The sequence below is a fragment of the Bos mutus genome, unplaced genomic scaffold (assembly GCF_027580195.1).
Source record: "Bos mutus isolate GX-2022 unplaced genomic scaffold, NWIPB_WYAK_1.1 CTG207, whole genome shotgun sequence".
Classification (NCBI taxonomy): domain Eukaryota; kingdom Metazoa; phylum Chordata; class Mammalia; order Artiodactyla; family Bovidae; genus Bos; species Bos mutus.
The window spans coordinates 217,019-232,324 of NW_027219526.1; the positions used below are offsets into that span (position 1 = coordinate 217,019).

General features: G+C 68.6%; 3 protein-coding genes across 7 annotated transcripts; 2 read left to right on the forward strand and 1 right to left on the reverse strand.

Annotated features, from left to right (window-relative positions):
* The first annotated feature begins 118 nt into the window (after window positions 1-118).
* On the forward strand, window positions 119-14,557 carry IDUA (alpha-L-iduronidase). Of its 3 annotated transcripts, none has more exons than XM_070366782.1 (14): window positions 120-384; window positions 1,094-1,234; window positions 11,046-11,131; window positions 11,286-11,393; window positions 11,668-11,763; window positions 11,863-12,065; window positions 12,152-12,331; window positions 12,410-12,626; window positions 12,869-13,081; window positions 13,172-13,293; window positions 13,422-13,547; window positions 13,630-13,706; window positions 14,071-14,171; window positions 14,293-14,557. In XM_070366782.1, the coding sequence occupies exons 1-14, from the start codon at window positions 230-232 to the stop codon at window positions 14,397-14,399; spliced, it is 1,932 nt and encodes a 643-aa protein (XP_070222883.1). In that variant the 5' UTR covers window positions 120-229; the 3' UTR covers window positions 14,400-14,557. The 3 variants fall into 3 exon arrangements, with proteins under 3 accessions (XP_070222885.1, XP_070222883.1, XP_070222884.1); XM_070366783.1 differs by having other exon boundaries at window positions 12,185-12,331; XM_070366784.1 differs by lacking the exon at window positions 1,094-1,234 and having other exon boundaries at window positions 119-384.
* On the forward strand, window positions 1,245-9,960 carry LOC138986835 (skin secretory protein xP2-like). 3 transcript variants are annotated; one of them, XM_070366786.1, is made up of 2 exons: window positions 1,245-7,076; window positions 7,748-9,960. In XM_070366786.1, the coding sequence occupies exon 2, from the start codon at window positions 7,996-7,998 to the stop codon at window positions 8,764-8,766; it is 771 nt and encodes a 256-aa protein (XP_070222887.1). In that variant the 5' UTR covers window positions 1,245-7,076; window positions 7,748-7,995; the 3' UTR covers window positions 8,767-9,960. The 3 variants fall into 3 exon arrangements, with proteins under 3 accessions (XP_070222887.1, XP_070222886.1, XP_070222888.1); XM_070366785.1 differs by having other exon boundaries at window positions 1,245-6,358; window positions 6,925-9,960; XM_070366787.1 differs by having other exon boundaries at window positions 1,245-4,602; window positions 6,212-9,960.
* SLC26A1 (solute carrier family 26 member 1) lies at window positions 2,016-4,557 on the reverse strand. The gene is given in 3 exon segments (XM_070366788.1): window positions 2,016-3,545; window positions 3,969-4,059; window positions 4,061-4,557. Coding segments are annotated over 3 exon segments (2,118 nt in total).
* Window positions 14,558-15,306: the final 749 nt, after the last annotated feature.

The following is a 15,306-nucleotide window of genomic DNA, read 5'->3' on the forward strand; positions in this document are numbered from 1 at the left end:
GACCGTCCCCACCCGCCCCTCCGGCCGCGCTCCGGCCCCGCCCCGGCCACCACGCCAGCCCCGCAGCTGACCCCGCCTGCCGGGGTCCTGCCGAGCTCCCTCCCCGCGCCGGCGGTCACGTGGCGCGCGACCCGGAGGCGGAACCGGACGGCCGGGCGTGGACCTCGGCTCTCGGAGCGCAGAGCGCCGGGGGCGCCTGCAGAGATTGGGGTGCGCCCGCGCCCCCGCCATGCGTCCCCCGCGCCCTTCCGCCGCGCTGCTCGCCGTCCTGGGCGCGCTTTGGGTGGCGGCGCTCGTGGCCGCCGAGGCCCCGCACCTGGTGCGCGTGGACGCGGCCCGCGCGCTGCGGCCCCTACGGCCCTTCTGGAGGAGCACCGGCTTCTGGTGAGCTCCGCGCGGGGACGCCGAGGTCGCGGCGGCCCGGCCAGCCAGCGCCTGCCCGCCGCGCTCTCCTCCCAAATGGCCCGCGGCCTCGCGCCCCGCCCTGGGCCTCCGGGGCCCCTAGTCGCAGCTGGAGCAGGCGCCCCGAGTGAGGGGGGCGGCGGCTCCCTCCTTCCTTTCGGGCCGCCGTCAGGGTGGGGCGCGCCTTTCTGTCTGCTGGCCCTGTGCCAGGCTTCCACAGGCGCCGCAGGTTTGCCAGCTGAGCAGCTGCCCCTGCGGTCAGGGCCTGGGGGCGGGTCCCAGGGATGCCTGGTCACCCTCAGGAGTCTGAAGAGCCTGGTGGCCGCCCGGGACACCCCAGGCTGCAGGAGGGGCTGTGACCTAGGACGGTCTCAAGAGGGCAACCTCAGCGTGTCCCACGACTCCACAGTGGGACCCGTTCCCGTGCCCGGTGCCCCTGGTGGCCTCTGTCAGGCTTGGCGCTGACGGTGGGGATATGGTCTCCCCGGGAGCCCTTGACCCCATAAACCTGAGGCTTCACCCAGTCCTGGCATTAGGGACCGATTTATTATGTCAGGGACAGTAAAATTCACGGGCAGAAAGGCACACCCCACGCCCTCCCTGGGTTTGTGGGTGGGGGGTGTGCGGAGGCTGTTCCCCGAGCCCCTCCCCTGGGGACTGATGGCTCCACTCCCCCTCGCTTTGTGCCCAGCCCCCCACTGCCGCACGGCCAGGCCGACCGCTATGACCTCAGCTGGGATCAGCAGCTCAACCTGGCCTACGTGGGCGCGGTCCCTCACGGAGGCATTGAGCAGGTTCGGACCCACTGGCTGCTGGACCTCATTACGGCCAGGTGGGTGACGGAGGGACTCGGCCGCTGGGCGGAGTCCGGACGAGACTGACAGGAGGTGGCGTCTGGGCTGGAGGACAGTGCAGCACGGGCCCTGGTGGGCGCACAGGGAGGGGGAGTCCTGCACCCGGGAGCCACTGCCCTCTGCTTCTTGGCAAAGACCCCGTGGGGCAGGACTGCAGGGCCTCCTCCCGGCGGCCCCTGCCTCGGGCACAGCGGGCTTCCTGCTGAAGGGCACCCTGGAGGCACAGCTGGACCCCGCAGCGGCGAGTGGGCACGCTTGCTCTGCTCGGGCTGTGCGGGGTTGCCCGTCAGGCCCAGGCTGCAGTCATGTTGGCCCCATCTGCCTTGGCCCCGCGAGGCCCAGCGGGGCTGAGGTACACGGTGTGAGAGACACTTGGGTGTATGCAGTGTGGGGTTTCCTAGACACAGAGACCCTCACGTCCTGGCCAGAGCTGCAGGCACTCACCGGGGGGTGGGGGCTGGCGGCTCAAGGGACCGATGTCCTTTGGCACCTTGGACGCCAGGTACTGCCTCAGGGTCCTCCAAGTAAGACAGGACGCCAGGGTGAGACTGGCTCCGTGGACCGTGGGCACACAGCACCGTGCCCAGCATGACACTGGGGCAGCGTCTGTCTCGGGGTGCAGGATGCGTCCTTGTGTGTGCCCAGTGCGGCCCTCCGTCCCGTTTGGGGTTCCCGGCTTCTCTGGGTCGGAGGAACCAGGCGATGGAGGGGGGCCGTGACGGGCGTGGGCGTGGGGGCTGGCCGCGGGCGCTGGCTCCGCTAGAGGATGGAGTTGGCGGCTGCCAGCTCCTGGTGGCGGGCGCGGGCCGCCTGCACGGCACAGTGCACGCTGGGGAACAGCTGCCCGTCCTCGGCCACATCCCCCTGGTCCTCCCCGAGGAAGCCGCCTCTTCTCAGCGTGTCCGTCACTGAGGGGTTGCAGCAGGCCAGGAGCAGGCTGATGCCCAGGGCCCCATAGTCTCGATGCAGCTCCTGCAGCGTGGCCAGGCCGGCCACGTCCAGGAACAGCAGCGGGGCGCAGTCGATGACCACCGCATGGAAGTGGGTCACCGCGGGCACCAGCGAGGCCGCACCACTCCCGGAGCCCGGGTCCCTGCCCCCCACAGGGTCTCCCTCACCGGCCCCCTCCCCAGGGCCCCTCTCTTTCCTCCTGGCGACCGCGTAGCCCACGTCCAGCCCCGTGAGGCTGTACAGCGACTGTAGGAAGAAGTCTTTGTTGGCGTAGTAGAGCGGCCCTGTGAAGCGGAACACCTGCACGCCGGGCTCAGGGGCCAGGCCCTCGAATTCTGCCGGGTCCCCGTAGAAGCTGGAGCCCCCAGCGCGGGCGAGCAGGGCGGTGCGTGGGTGGCGGGTGCGGCCGGCCAGGCTGAGCAGCGAGAACAGGACGCCGGCCAGGAGCCCGGCCTCGGTGCTGACCAGCACGCAGGTGGCCGCCGTGGCCACCCAGACCAGCGCGTCGGCAGGGCTGAGCCGCCACAGGCGTGGGACGTCCCGCACCTTGCGCAGGGCCCCACGCAGGCTGATCACGATGACACAGGCCAGCACGCTCCGCTGCAAGTCCCGGAACAGCGGCGCCAGCACCAGGAGCACCATCAGCACCACGGCGGCGCTGACCACGCTGGACAGCTGCGTGTGGCAGCCCGTGGCCGTCTTCACCAGGCTCTTGGCCAGGGCGGCGCTCGTGGCGAAGCCCTGGAAGAAGGCGGGCAGCACGTTGCAGCAGCCCACGGCCAGGAGCTCCTGGTTGGCACGCACAGCGTAGCCGTGGCTGCGGGCGAACATCTCCGCCAGCGAGATGGAGAAAGCGGAGCCCACTAGGGCCAGGGAGGCGGCGTCCAGCGCCACCCGCCACATCAGCCCTGCGTCTGGCACCCGCGGGGCCATGAAGCCGGTGGGGATGTTGCCCGCCACGCTAGAGCCAAAGCGCTCATGGAACTGCCCGAGGTGGGACACGATCGTGGCCACCACGATGACCAGCAGCTCGGCGGGCAGGGGCACCCTCAGGCGGTGCCGGAAGCGGTCCGAGAGCTCCTTGGCGGCCAGCAGCACGGCCAGGCACACGGCGCTGGTGAGCACGTCACACAGGTTGGCCTGCCCGGCGCTGCGCAGCAGGCTCAGCCACGTACTGACCACCAGGCCTGGCCCCTGGTGCCGCGGGACCCGCACGCCCAGCAGGTGCCGGAGCTGGGAGGTCAGGATGGTCACTGAGGCCCCCATGGCGAAGCCATCCAGCAGCGGCTGCGAGAGGTAGGCGGACACGAAGCCCAGCCCGAGGATGCCCATGAGAACCTGTGGACGAGCCGCAGCTGCAGGTGGACAGCCCCACCCCGCCCTCACACTGCCTGTCTCCCTGGGGCCCACGCGAGGCGGCCTGCGCACGTGTGCGCGCACACAGGCCCAGCAGACGCTGGAGCACACGCCGTGGCCGCGGGGCGCAGCAGGGCCTCACGCACAGGGACTCCAGGCGTTGAAGGCACGCCACTCCCCTCCCAGGAGAGCTGAGGGCAGGGACTGGGGTGACCTTTGGGAAGAGGTAGGTGCCCTGGTCCGGGGAGGCCTCGGGAAGGCAGGTGGGCCCCAGGGTCCCACTTGGGACAGGAAGCCAGGGGGGACTTGGGGCCAGGTGGGGCAGTGGGGCATGCCTGGGCCCGGGGCCACAGCCCACGGCTGCCCGGACAGGCTCCCCATGTGGGCGCAGGTGCAGCCCCTCACCTGGTAAAGCCCAGCCACCAGCGTGAGGGCGGTGGCCACGCGGATGGCGTAGCAGTCCCGCGCGCAGTCCTGCAGCCCAAGCACCAGCGCGGGCTGAGCCGTTGAGGCTGCTGCGGTTGGCCCCAGGCTCCAGGCCATCCTGGGCGGGGTCGAAGCCAGCCAGCAGGAGTTCGCGGTCCACCACCTGGCCCACCATGAGGCAGAGCAGGCTGAAGATGCCCACGGAGACGTGGCGTGAGGTGCCCATGAGGAAGTAGATGAGGTTTGCGAAGAAGGACGTGTAGAGGCTGTAGATGGGCTGCAGCCCAGCCAGCAGCGAGTAGGCGATGGCCTGTGGCACCAGGATGATGCCGATGACCAGCCCGGACATGACGTCGCCCACCAGCGCTTCCCGGGGCCGGTACTGGCGGAGCCAGTGGACTGCAGGGAACAGGGCTTGCAGCTGCGCCCAGGTGCCCTGCAGGCTGCAGGCGCAGCTCCGCCGCAGCCCAGCCTTCAGGGCCTCACCCAGGCCTGGGGGCGGCGGGGGGCGCCGTCGGACCAGCACCAGCTGCCCGCCCCACTCCGTGTACTCGGGGGACGCTTCCATCGTGGGGCAGTGGGCCCCCTGGGAGAACCTGCAAAGCGGGCGGAGGTGGGTGTCGCCGTCGGGGTGGCCAAGCTGTCAGGGTCAGGGGGCCTCGTGGGAGCCAGACGCACGGCCGGACCGGGCTCCCGTGCACACACAGCCCCAGCGGCCCGCGCCCACAGCAGAGGCCGCTCCACCCGATATGCGGACACCTGGCCCAGGCCAAGAGGAGGGGCCCTGCAGAGGCCGGAGCCCCGAGTCCATGCTGCAGCAGCGCCTGCCGTGGCCGCTCCTCGGGCAGACCTCCTGTGTGTGTGGTGCAGCTGCGGGGGCAGTGAGGCTACACGCCTGTCGCCTGCCAGGGGGTCCTGGATGGCAGGCCCCCTTTCCCAGTGCGAGTTAACGCAGCTGGGTTCTGGCTCAGACCCCACGGGCACCTTGGGAAGCGTGTGCCAACTGTCCTCACCGTCCAGAGGGCAGCCTGCCGCGCGGGCCCAGCCCGACCTGCCGCCTGCTCAGCGAGCACCGGGGCACTGTTCCCAGCTGTCCTGAGGGCCCTCCGGCCTTCTGCTCTTGATGCCCCCCTCGTGATGGTCTCTGCCCGCTCAGAGCCTGGTCACCCCGGCAGGTGCACGTGGGGCTGGGCCCTGGGGCCTGGGGCGGCCCTGTGTGAGGAGGGTGGGTTCAGGTCCGGCCCTGCATGAGGCGGGCGCTGCCCCTGGGGGCTCTGTTGGGTGAGCACACCACATGGGGTCCCCTGAGCTCAGCCAGAATTCCGGGGTCCAGAGGCGTCGGTTGAGGACTGTTTGAACGCCTGGGAGTCCACAGAGGAAACCTTGGGGTCGGGCCTTGCCACTCTGCAGACGGGGGCGCTGACCTCTGCTGTGGCTAGGTAGTCCAGAGCCCCGCTGTCCTGCAGCGGGCCCTGGGGGACTCTTACCTGAGGGACCCCCTCCCAGGCTCGGCGGGTAGTTCAGGCCTGGCGCGTCTGTCCCGGGGACCCTCTGGCTCAGTCTGCAGGTGGGGCGTGCAGCGGTGGGCTCAGGCTGAGCTGGCCCGCGCTGGCCAGCAGGCAGTGGTCTGTGCTCAGCATCTGACTGCCCAGCTTGCTGGGCTTGCAGTTAAATCATTTACTTCAGAGACTGCTGAGTCACAGGTTTCCCCAAGATGAGCGTTACCTGAGCGGCTAATCCGGGGAGTTCTGTAATCAGAGGCTCAGAGAGTGACAATTGTGTGGGCCTTTCCTAAGCTTCCAGCCTCCCAGGAGCGGGGCTCCAGGTGCGGACAGGGCGGCTGGGGTAGGGGCGGGGGGCAGCCAGCAGGGTGAGCCCTCAGCTCGGGGCGTGGGCAAGGGTGGGGGTCTGCAGGGAGGACGCGTCTCCCAGCGCCATCCCTGGACGTCCCGTCTTCCAAGAGGTGGGTCTGGTCCGTGCCGGAGCTGGCTGGGCCCCAGGCAGACACGGCCCGGCTCCTGCCCTGGGTCTGTGTGGAGTGCAGGCCCTCGGACTCCAGGGTTGCCGGTATCGAGATCCGATGACCAGCCGAGCGTGTCCTTTCTGCTGGGGGGGCGGGGGCCTTGGGTCTGCCCTCTGGAGCCCAACCGGCTGGCTCTCAGCCAGGTGCTGACCCTGAGGGCGGGTGTCTGGCCCCACCACACCTCTGTCCGCTCCTCCAGGGTGGTGGGACCTGCCTCTCGAGGCCAGTGGGAAGGTAAACAGTCACTTTGGAGAACTACCCTCACGTCCCACACACAGTGAACTGTGGGTGCTGCTGCCCTAAAGGTCACTCGGAACGTCAGTTCTCCCACCTTGAAAAGGAACAGGTGGGTGTCTGAGGAGCAATGTGGGGAGAGGAGCCCATCTCCTGGGCCGTGAGTGTCCTCCACCCTGGGCGCTGGGCCAGGGTTGCTATGATGGGGCTGCAAGGCAGAGCTGGCCTGGGCCTGCTGTCCTCCAAGGCCCGGGTGATGGGGGCGGGCAGAGATCTCTCCAGGTTCCTAACACTCACTCTGGGACCTTCCCCCAGAACCCCCTGAAAGGTGTGCCCTGTTCTCACATCCACAGCCTGGCTGGGGAAGCCCGGGGCCCCATTTGGGGGCAAAGATGGGGGTGGAACCCCAGAATGGGCAGGGGAACGCCCGAGAGTGGGAGGTCTCCCCACATCTGCAGAAGCGGGCAGTGTGGTCAGCGCCCAGGCCCCACTGCTCAGCTCAACAGAATCCTTGCCCTTGAGGACTCCGCCAGAGCCTGGGCCACCCCAGCGCACCACCCCCCTCAGTGTGCCCCCTCCCACCCCAGCATGCCCCCCCCCACACTGCCCAGAGTCCTGCCCAGGGCCCACTTGGCCCTAGCAGGGAGCTGTTTGCCCAAGGATGTGGTTTATTTACAGGAGCCACTGGCCAACAAGCAGGCAGGATGAGTCACAGCTGCCCAGGGGCAGATAAGAGTCCTCTCTGGGCTGGAGAGAGTGCAGCCTCCGGGTCACAGTGCTTATCTTCCAACCCCGCTACCAGCAGTGCGGGAACTGCCACGTGGGCAGAGGTGAAACTGGGGGCCTCAGCCTGGGGAAGGGGTGCTTTGCCCACCCTGGTAGTCTCCTTGGGTGGGGGTAAGGCCCAGGCTGTGCACATGGGGGTTCCTGAGTGCGTGGAGTGGCAGTGGTGGGATGTGATGGGCCCGGGAGCTGGTGTGGGGAGGGGAGGGGAGCCTGGAGGCGGGCGGGCGTTCTGGGGACCGACCAGTGCGGAGCACCGTGCTGGGGGCTGGGTGGGTGGAGACGATCCGGGAGGGCTGTCCTCCGGGCTGGCCTGGCTGTCGTGGTGGTGGGGTTGGGCCTTCTACTCCCCCAGCCCCTGCTTCTAAGCAAGTGAGGAGATACAGCTGAGGCTTCGCTCCTGTCCTTGGCGAGACCAGCAGGACCCCCCGGGCCTGAGCCAAGCCCGTCTGCCCCCTGTGCTTTGAGGCCCGTGTTCTTCACTGTGGTCTAAGCAGGAATACAGGCACTGCCTTGGGGCCCGGGGCCTTGCTGGCTGAAGCCCACTGCAGACTTTTCTGCGTGGGCAGGAGACAGCAGGGTGTCTGGACCTGGCGCGTGGCTGGACCACAGAGGGCACGGGGAGGGCGGGGGTCGGGGGGTGGACCGCCCTTCGTTTGCCTCCTCCAATCCTGTGCACAGTTGTTTAATACTGGTCCTTAAATCACCGTCTCCATAGCTGAGTTCACGTATTTGGAAAGGAGCTTTGTATCCCCACGGCACGTGAGAAGAGCCAGCCCATCCTCATCTCCAGGGCGCAGCTCGCGGTTCCTCTCCCCACTGCCCAGTCGCACGCAGGCCCGGCCGTAGGGCGCGCTCCGACCGGCGCTCTCGGCCCCGCCCTGCGCACTCGCCCATGCCGATCCCGCGCGTCCCACCCGCAACAAGCAGGAGCAGCCCGGGCTCCCGCCGCGTGCATTTCCACACATGGTCTGCCCGTCGCCCCCCTCACGAGTGCGCCCCCCACTCCGCACCGCCCCCCAAGCCGAGCAACCCCGGCCCCACCCTGCGCCCCCGCCTGCCCGCGCATCCCTTCCCGCGCCAGCCGGGGGCGGGGGGGGGGCATCCCCACCCGGCGTCCCCACTCTCCCACAAGAGGGGCCTGGGCCCCGCCCGGCGGACGCGAGCACTCACCTGCGCGCCGCCCGCCGGGTCCTCGCGGCGCACGCGCTCGGGCAGAGGGGCGGGGGTGGGCTCGGCGCCGTCCCGCTGGCCGCCTGCGCGATGAATGAAGCTGCTGTGCAGCCGCCGCTGTGCGCCCGCCGCGGCCCGGCCCCCTTGCAGGAGCGGAAGGCGACCCCGCCTGTGCCTCCCACCCAGGATTGGCCCCTGCGGGGCGGCAGGGTGGAGAGGAGCTGGGGCGACTGCGTCGGTGACCCCGGCCCCTGCAGGGGGTCGCTGGGCTGGGCCGCGCACTGCAGCGCTGCCTCAGCCCTCTCGCTGGCTTTGATCGCTCCCATTCCTTCCCCAGTGGGGGCTGAGACGGATGGAGACCTGGGTACCAACAGTGGGGCCCAAGGGCCGCCCCTCCGGGATTCTGGGCCCGGGATCCCCCAATGTTGGGTCTTCTGGTCCCCGAGGAGCAAGTGTCCCGACCCCCAGGGCATTTCCGGGGGCCGACGCCGGACGGGTCAGCGGACTCTCAGGTCCGCTCGGAGTGACGGGCTGGCATCGGCCCTGCGGCTGGGGCTCCCCTAGCGGCACCCTGCTGGCCCGGGATCAGAACGCGGGAACAGCATTTACCCGAAGCCTGCCTCGCTCGCGGGATCCGCAGAGAGAGCCTGGCACCCGCTCCTCAGAGTCACCCACCCCCACCTGCGGGACTTTGGAACCTGCCCCCTGCCGCGCATTTAATTTTTACCCTATTGCTTAAGGTTTTTTCCGTTTGCTGCTGATTGTGACCTTTGGAGGGGGGAGGGGGCGGATCACCGCTGCGCACGTGCCGTTGGTCTGGCCCCCCCGGAGGCGGGAAGACCGAGCCTGAGCCAGAGGCACCTGGGTGCGTGGTGGCTTGGCCTTGACTTTGTGTAGAGAAGAGTGGGGGGCCGGAGGCCCGGGAGGGAGGTGCTGACTTGCCCAAGCGCTCGCTCTCCGTCCGGGGCTCAGCGCTGGTCAGCCCAGACCGGTGTGAGACAGAACAGAGCAGGGCAGGGCAGGATTTCCCAGGACTTCATCCTCGGCCCGCCGCCGCCGCCGCCGCCGCCGCCGCCGCCGCCGCCGCGCGCGGGAGGGAGCCGCTGGGGGCGCAGCTGCACCTCCCGCTACGATCTGGACCGGCGGGCCTCAGACCCTCTCTGCTCCGCCCGCCCTGCACGCCTCGGCGTGACCAGCGGGCACCGGCTCCCTTTGCCAGCCCCCGAGCCGGGTTCCCCTCGGATGCTCACCGCCGCGCCACACCAGCATGGCCAAGGCCCATCTTACTCAGCTTCCCCCTTCCTGCCCCTGCCTGCTGCAGCCGCCCCCCACCCAGGTCCTCAAGCAAAACCCCGGTGGCTGGACTCCCCTCCTAGCTCGCCCTCAGTCAGAGCGTGCTGCCCCTCCTCCTCCTAAATCCATCCGCTCGGCTCCCTCGCGTTACCTCCACACCACCACCCAGAACTGTGGTTTTGGGGTGATTATGTCAGTGTGGGTTCAAAAATGGTAACAAATGTCCCACTCTGGGAGTTGATTATGGGGGCGGGGGCTTTGCCTGTAGGGTGGCAAGGGTAAATGGGAAAGTCTCTACTTCCCTCTCATTTTGCTGTGAATCCAAAGTGCGCTAAAAAAAATTAAGCCTCAAAAACATATGAAGGAAAAAAAGGGGCTCACATTGCTTCTCAGAGTAGGAAGAGGCAGGGGTGCTGTCCACAGTGCCTCTCAGAGGGGGGAGGATGCGGGGGTACTGTCCATGGTGCCTGGAAGAGTGGGGAGGGGGCAGGTATACTATCCAGGGTGCCTGGCAGAGGGGGATGGGGCTGGGGTGCTGTGGCCAGGTTGTCTCTCAGAATGGGGAAAGGGCAGGGGTGCTGTGTCCACAGTACCTCTCCAAGTAGAAGCAGGCAGGGGACCTGTCCATGGTACCTCTCAGAGTGGGAGGGCATGGGGTACTGTGTCCACAGTACCTCTCACAGTGGGAGGGGGTGGGGGTACCGTGTCCATAGTACCTCTCACAGTGGGAGGAGTGGGATACTGTGTTCACAGTACCTCACAGTGGGAGGGTTCAGGGGTGCTGTGTCCACAGTACTTCTCAGTGGGAGGGGGTGGTGGTACTGTGTCCACAGTACTTCTCAGTGGGAAGGGGGGTGGTACTGTGTCCACAGTACCTCTCACAGTGGGAGGGGTGGGGTACTGTGTCCACAGTACCTCTCAGTGGGAGGGTGCAGGGGTGCTTTGTCCACAGTACCTCCCACAGTGGGAGGGGTGGGGTACTGTGTCCACAGTACCTCTCACAGTGGGAGGGATGGGGTACTGTGTCCACAGTACCTCTCACAGTTGGGGGGGGTGCTGTGTCCACAGTATCGCTCAGAGCGGGAGGGCGCAGGGGTGCTGTGTCCACAGTATCTCACAGTAGGGGGGTGCAGGGGTCCTGTGGAGCCAGATCCAGGCCCCTGGCCCCAGGAGGTGCAGGATCTGGTGGTGCAGTGTCCTGCCAGGCCCACCACACAGCCTCCCCCTTCGCTGTGAGCTGTCTTGCTCTCCCCGCCTCCATCCTGTGGCACCTTTTCCAAAAGACATGCCTGCTCCCTCCTACTCCGAGCCCCAGGCTGTTCTGAGTTCCTGAAGGCTTGAGGGTGGGCTTCCAGTACAGACACACCCGTGCGTACTAGGCTGTGAGTGACCACTAGGCTCACACGGTTACCTTCTCAGAGGAGAAAGGCCAGCTGCGTCTGGAGCCTAGTCCTGCAGGGCACCCTGCTGGTTCCCGAGCTGCTTGAGTGTGGCCCCGGTCTCAGCCCCCGGCCCACCTCCCCACCCTGACACTGAGCATCATTCCACAGGGGGCTGGTCGGGCAGGGCCTGCGCTACAACTTCACCCACCTGGATCGGTACCTGGACCTTCTCAGGGAGAACCAGCTCATCCCAGGTAAGCTGCCACATCGCCCTGGTGCCACTGGCCTCCCCATCTCTCCTTGGGCGGGTTCTTCTGGGTCCTCCTGGCTGCCCACTTGGGGCTGCCTCTGTGCCCGCCTGGCTGCACCAGGCAGGTGAGCGGTGGGACGCCACCCTCGTTGCTGCAGGCTTCGAGCTGATGGGCAGCCCCTCTGGACGCTTCACCAACTTTGAGGACAAGCAGCAGGTGTTCGAGTGGAGGAACCTGGTCTCTCTCCTCGCCAGAAGATACATCGGTGGGCAGGGCCCATGCCCTGCAGGGACGGGGCGGGCACTCCTGGGCAGGCTGCCCTCCGTCCCACCCCCTCACCTGGTTTTCTCATGAAGTCACCAAGCCAAAGCCTCCTGATGGGCGAGGGACAGGGCAGGGGGGTCCAGCTCCCGGGAACCCAGACCATCCCATCACATCCAAACCTCCCAGCCATGGTTGCCCCTCCCTGGAGGGCTCCATGAGCTGGTGACACCGCCCCAGAGGAGGGGCCCTCTTGCCACAGCGAGGACCCTCTACAGGTAGGTATGGCCTCGAGCATGTTTCCAAGTGGAATTTTGAGACGTGGAACGAGCCAGACCACCACGACTTTGACAACGTGTCCATGACCTTGCAAGGTGGGTGAGCCGGCCTCTTGGGGTCCTGCGGATCTGCGAGGGGGTTGGCAGCGGGCCCCTCTGGCCCCGCGGTATGGACTCTGTGTCCTTCCCAACCAGGCTTCTTGAACTACTACGACGCCTGCTCCGAGGGTCTGAGAGCAGCCAGCCCGGCTCTGCGCCTGGGCGGCCCTGGAGACGCCTTCCACGCGCCGCCCCGCTCGCCGCTCTGCTGGGGCCTCCTGGGGCACTGTAACAACGGCAGCAACTTCTTCACCGGGGAGGTGGGCGTGCGGCTGGACTACATCGCCCTGCACAAGAAGGTAGGCTGGGGACCCCGCCCTTCCGCCCCCTCCTCCCCCGCGCCCCGCCGGCGGCCCTCCTGAGGTGCTCAAGCGGCCGCTTGCAGGGCGCGGGCAGCTCCATCTTCATCCTAGAGCAGGAGGCGGCGGTCGTACAGCAGATACAGCGGCTCTTCCCCAAGTTCGCTGACACCCCCATTTACAACGACGAGGCCGACCCGCTGGTGGGTTGGTCCCTGCCGCAGCCCTGGAGGGCCGACGTGACCTACGCGGCCATGGTCGTGAAGGTGGGCCCGCCCCCGGGAGCCCCGGGTGGGAGGGGCGGGCGCCCCACCGGCGTGGTCCCAGACGCCCGACGTCCGCAGGTCGTCGCGCAGCACCAGAACCTGCTGCTGGCGAACACCAGCTCCGCCGTCCGCTACGCGCTCCTGAGCAACGACAACGCCTTCCTGAGCTACCACCCGCACCAGTTCTCCCAGCGCACGCTCACCGCGCGCTTCCAGGTCAACGACACGCGGCCGCCGCACGTGCAGCTGCTGCGCAAGCCGGTGCTCACCGCCATGGCGCTGCTGGCCCTGCTGGGTGAGCGGCGGGCCGCTCTCTCTAGGCCAGGAGTAGCCTGTGCAAAGGCCCGAGGGCCGACGGACCCTGCTGCGGAGCGGGGAGCTCTTCTCTCGCCCCTCCGCGCCCTGTTCCTAGCTCACGGGGCCAAGGAGGTTGTGGCGTGGCCGGGGACCTCCCGCGGAGGGCGAACGGTGGGAAGCCCGGCCCGGGAGGGCAGAGCGGCCAAGACCCCCGTGTTGACCGCCCCCGCGTGCCTGCAGACGGCGAGCAGCTCTGGGCCGAGGTGTCGCAGGGCGGCACGGTGCTGGACAGCAACCACACGGTGGGCGTCCTGGCCAGCGTTCACCGCCCCACTGGCCCGGCCGACGCCTGGCGCGCCACGGTGCTGGTCTACGGAAGCGATGACACCCGCGCCCACGCCAACCGCACGGTCCCCTTGATTCTCAGCCTGCACGGGGTGCCCCCGGGCCCCGGTGAGTAGGGGTCGCGGGGAGGAGACCCCGGCCCTGGGGCGGGCGGGGCCTGGAGGAGGCGAGGCGCGGCCCCAGCATCTGGCTCCGCAGAGGTCGTCTTCGTCGAGCTTTACGTGGACAACTGGCTCTGCAACCCCTACGGCGAGTGGCGGCGCCTGGGCATGCCGGTCTTCCCCTCTGCAGCGCAGTTCCGGCGCATGCGCGCGGCCGAGGTCCGCGGGGCGGGGGCGGGGCGGGGGCGGGGCGGGGGCGGGGCGGGGGCGGGGCGGGGGCGGGGGCGGGGCGGGGGCGGGGCGCCTCCTGAGGTCCCAGGGTCCCGAGCGTCCGACTCTGTCCCCAGGACCCTGCGGCCGTGAAACCGCGCTCCTTCCCCAGCAGCGGCCGCCTGACGCTGCGCCCTCCGCTCGCTCTGCCCTCGCTGCTGCTGGTGCACGTGTGCGCGCGCCCCGAGGAGCCGCCGGGCCAGGCAAGCGGCCGCTCCCCTCCACCCGACCCCGCCGCACGCCCCGGGCGCCCCGCTCCGCCAACCCTGTGCTTCGCTCCCCCAGGTGACTCGGCTCCGTGCTCTGCCCCTGACCCGCGGGCAGCTGCTTTTGGTCTGGTCGGATGAGCGTGTGGGTTCCAAGTGCGTGAGTGCGGTCACCGCCCCTACCTCTGCCCTCCACCCCGCCTCAGCCCCCAAGTCCTCCCCGCTGCAGGGCCCCAGCGCCCCTCGGACTGCTCCCGGCAGGATATGCCCCTGTCCCCCACACTCACCTGCCTCCACTGTTGGCACCAAGGCCCATGGCTCTGCACCTGTCTGATGTAGTAGGGTAGGGACGCCTTCAGGGGACCTGCCTGTGACACTTGTGTTCCAGCTCTCTGCTCCCAGCCAGGGTGGCCGTCGTCACTGCAGGGAGAGTGTTCAGAGCCTGGGAGGGGGAGGGAAGGGCTCTGGGCCTGCCCTTTCTGCACCTCCCTGGACCCCAGCCCTGGTCTGACCTCCCCAGGTGCCTGTGGACCTATGAGATCCAGTTCTGCCCCGAGGGTGGGGTGTTCGCTCCCATCAGCAGGAAGCCTTCGACTTTTAACCTGTTCGTGTTCAGCCCAGGTGTGCCCGCCACCTCAGCACAATCCCTGGGGGGAGTGGGGTGGTCCAGGGCCTTTTGACACCTGGAGTTTGGGGGGATAAGGGGTTCAGGCTACAGACAGGCATGTACCTCTGTCCGCAGACACAGCTGTGGTCTCCGGCTCCTATCGGGTTTGTGCTGTGGACTACTGGGCCCGGCCAGGCCCCTTCTCCAGCCCCATGCGGTACCTGGAGGCCCCTGCCTCTTGAGGGCCTCTGCTGCCCAGCGACTGGGCCTGTGCTGACCATGAGCCTGGGCGGCCAGGAGCCAGGCTGGGCCCAACTGCCAACAGCCTGCCAGCCAGTCCTCCCTTCTGTTGGTCTCCTCCCACCCTTCACTCACCCCTTAAAGTGCTTTACGACTCACAGTCTTGGGGACAGCCTTCATGGTGGGCACTGGGGACGCGCGGCCTGGCTGGAGCACGGCCATCCCCGCCGGCCCACCCGAGGCCTCTGCCCACCCGTGGGAGCAGGACTCCGCTCGGCTGGGATGCAGACAAGTGTTGAGTTGGAGTGCCTGCCCTGCCTGTCTGGGGTCTCCGCTGTCACCACTGGCTGTAGTGGGTCCACCGTGTCCCCTGGAGGGCGGGACCTGAGGCTCTGCCGGAGGGGGTGGCCTGGGGCAGACAGAGCCCAGAAGAGTCACTCTTCCTGAGGCCCAGCCAGACTGCCCCCTGGACCCGCCGGCGGGGCTTTCCAGGCTGCCTGGGCCAGACTGTCCAGCGGAGAGAGGCTGACAGCGTCCACTCCACGGCCATCTGGGCTGCTTATCTGGCCCCGAGAGGAAACAGATGGCATGTCCAGACGAGGACACCCTAGGGGCCGTGGACGGACGTGTGGGCAGAGGGCAGGGAAGCCACAGGGGTGGTGCAGAACCCTGGGGCTCCTCCCCACCTCACCTGCATCCCAGGACGGATGGAGCCCGCAGAGCAAGGTGTGGAGAGGCCCCCGGTGAGGAGAGGAGCGCCCCCAGCAGAAGTGGGCCCGACCCCTGCCCCCGCCATCTGCTGCCCTCCCAGAGCCGCCTCGGCTCGGGGGGCGGGGGACAGTGCAGGCCTGGCTGAGCAGATGGAAGGCAAGGTCTGGTCGTCCCCCGACCCGCCCTGAACCTGCTGCC

What these genes read in the sequence shown, in the direction of transcription:
- IDUA (XM_070366782.1), top strand. Translation starts at nt 230, where the DNA reads ATGCGTCCCCCGCGCCCTTCCGCCGCGCTGCTCGCCGTCCTGGGCGCG. An exon ending in ACGCGGCCATGGTCGTGAAG is followed by an intron (nt 12,332 to 12,409) that starts GTGGGCCCGCCC and finishes CGACGTCCGCAG; the next exon opens with GTCGTCGCGCAGCACCAGAA. An exon ending in CCTGTTCGTGTTCAGCCCAG is followed by an intron (nt 14,172 to 14,292) that starts GTGTGCCCGCCA and finishes CTCTGTCCGCAG; the next exon opens with ACACAGCTGTGGTCTCCGGC.
- LOC138986835 (XM_070366786.1), top strand. Translation starts at nt 7,996, where the DNA reads ATGGTCTGCCCGTCGCCCCCCTCACGAGTGCGCCCCCCACTCCGCACC.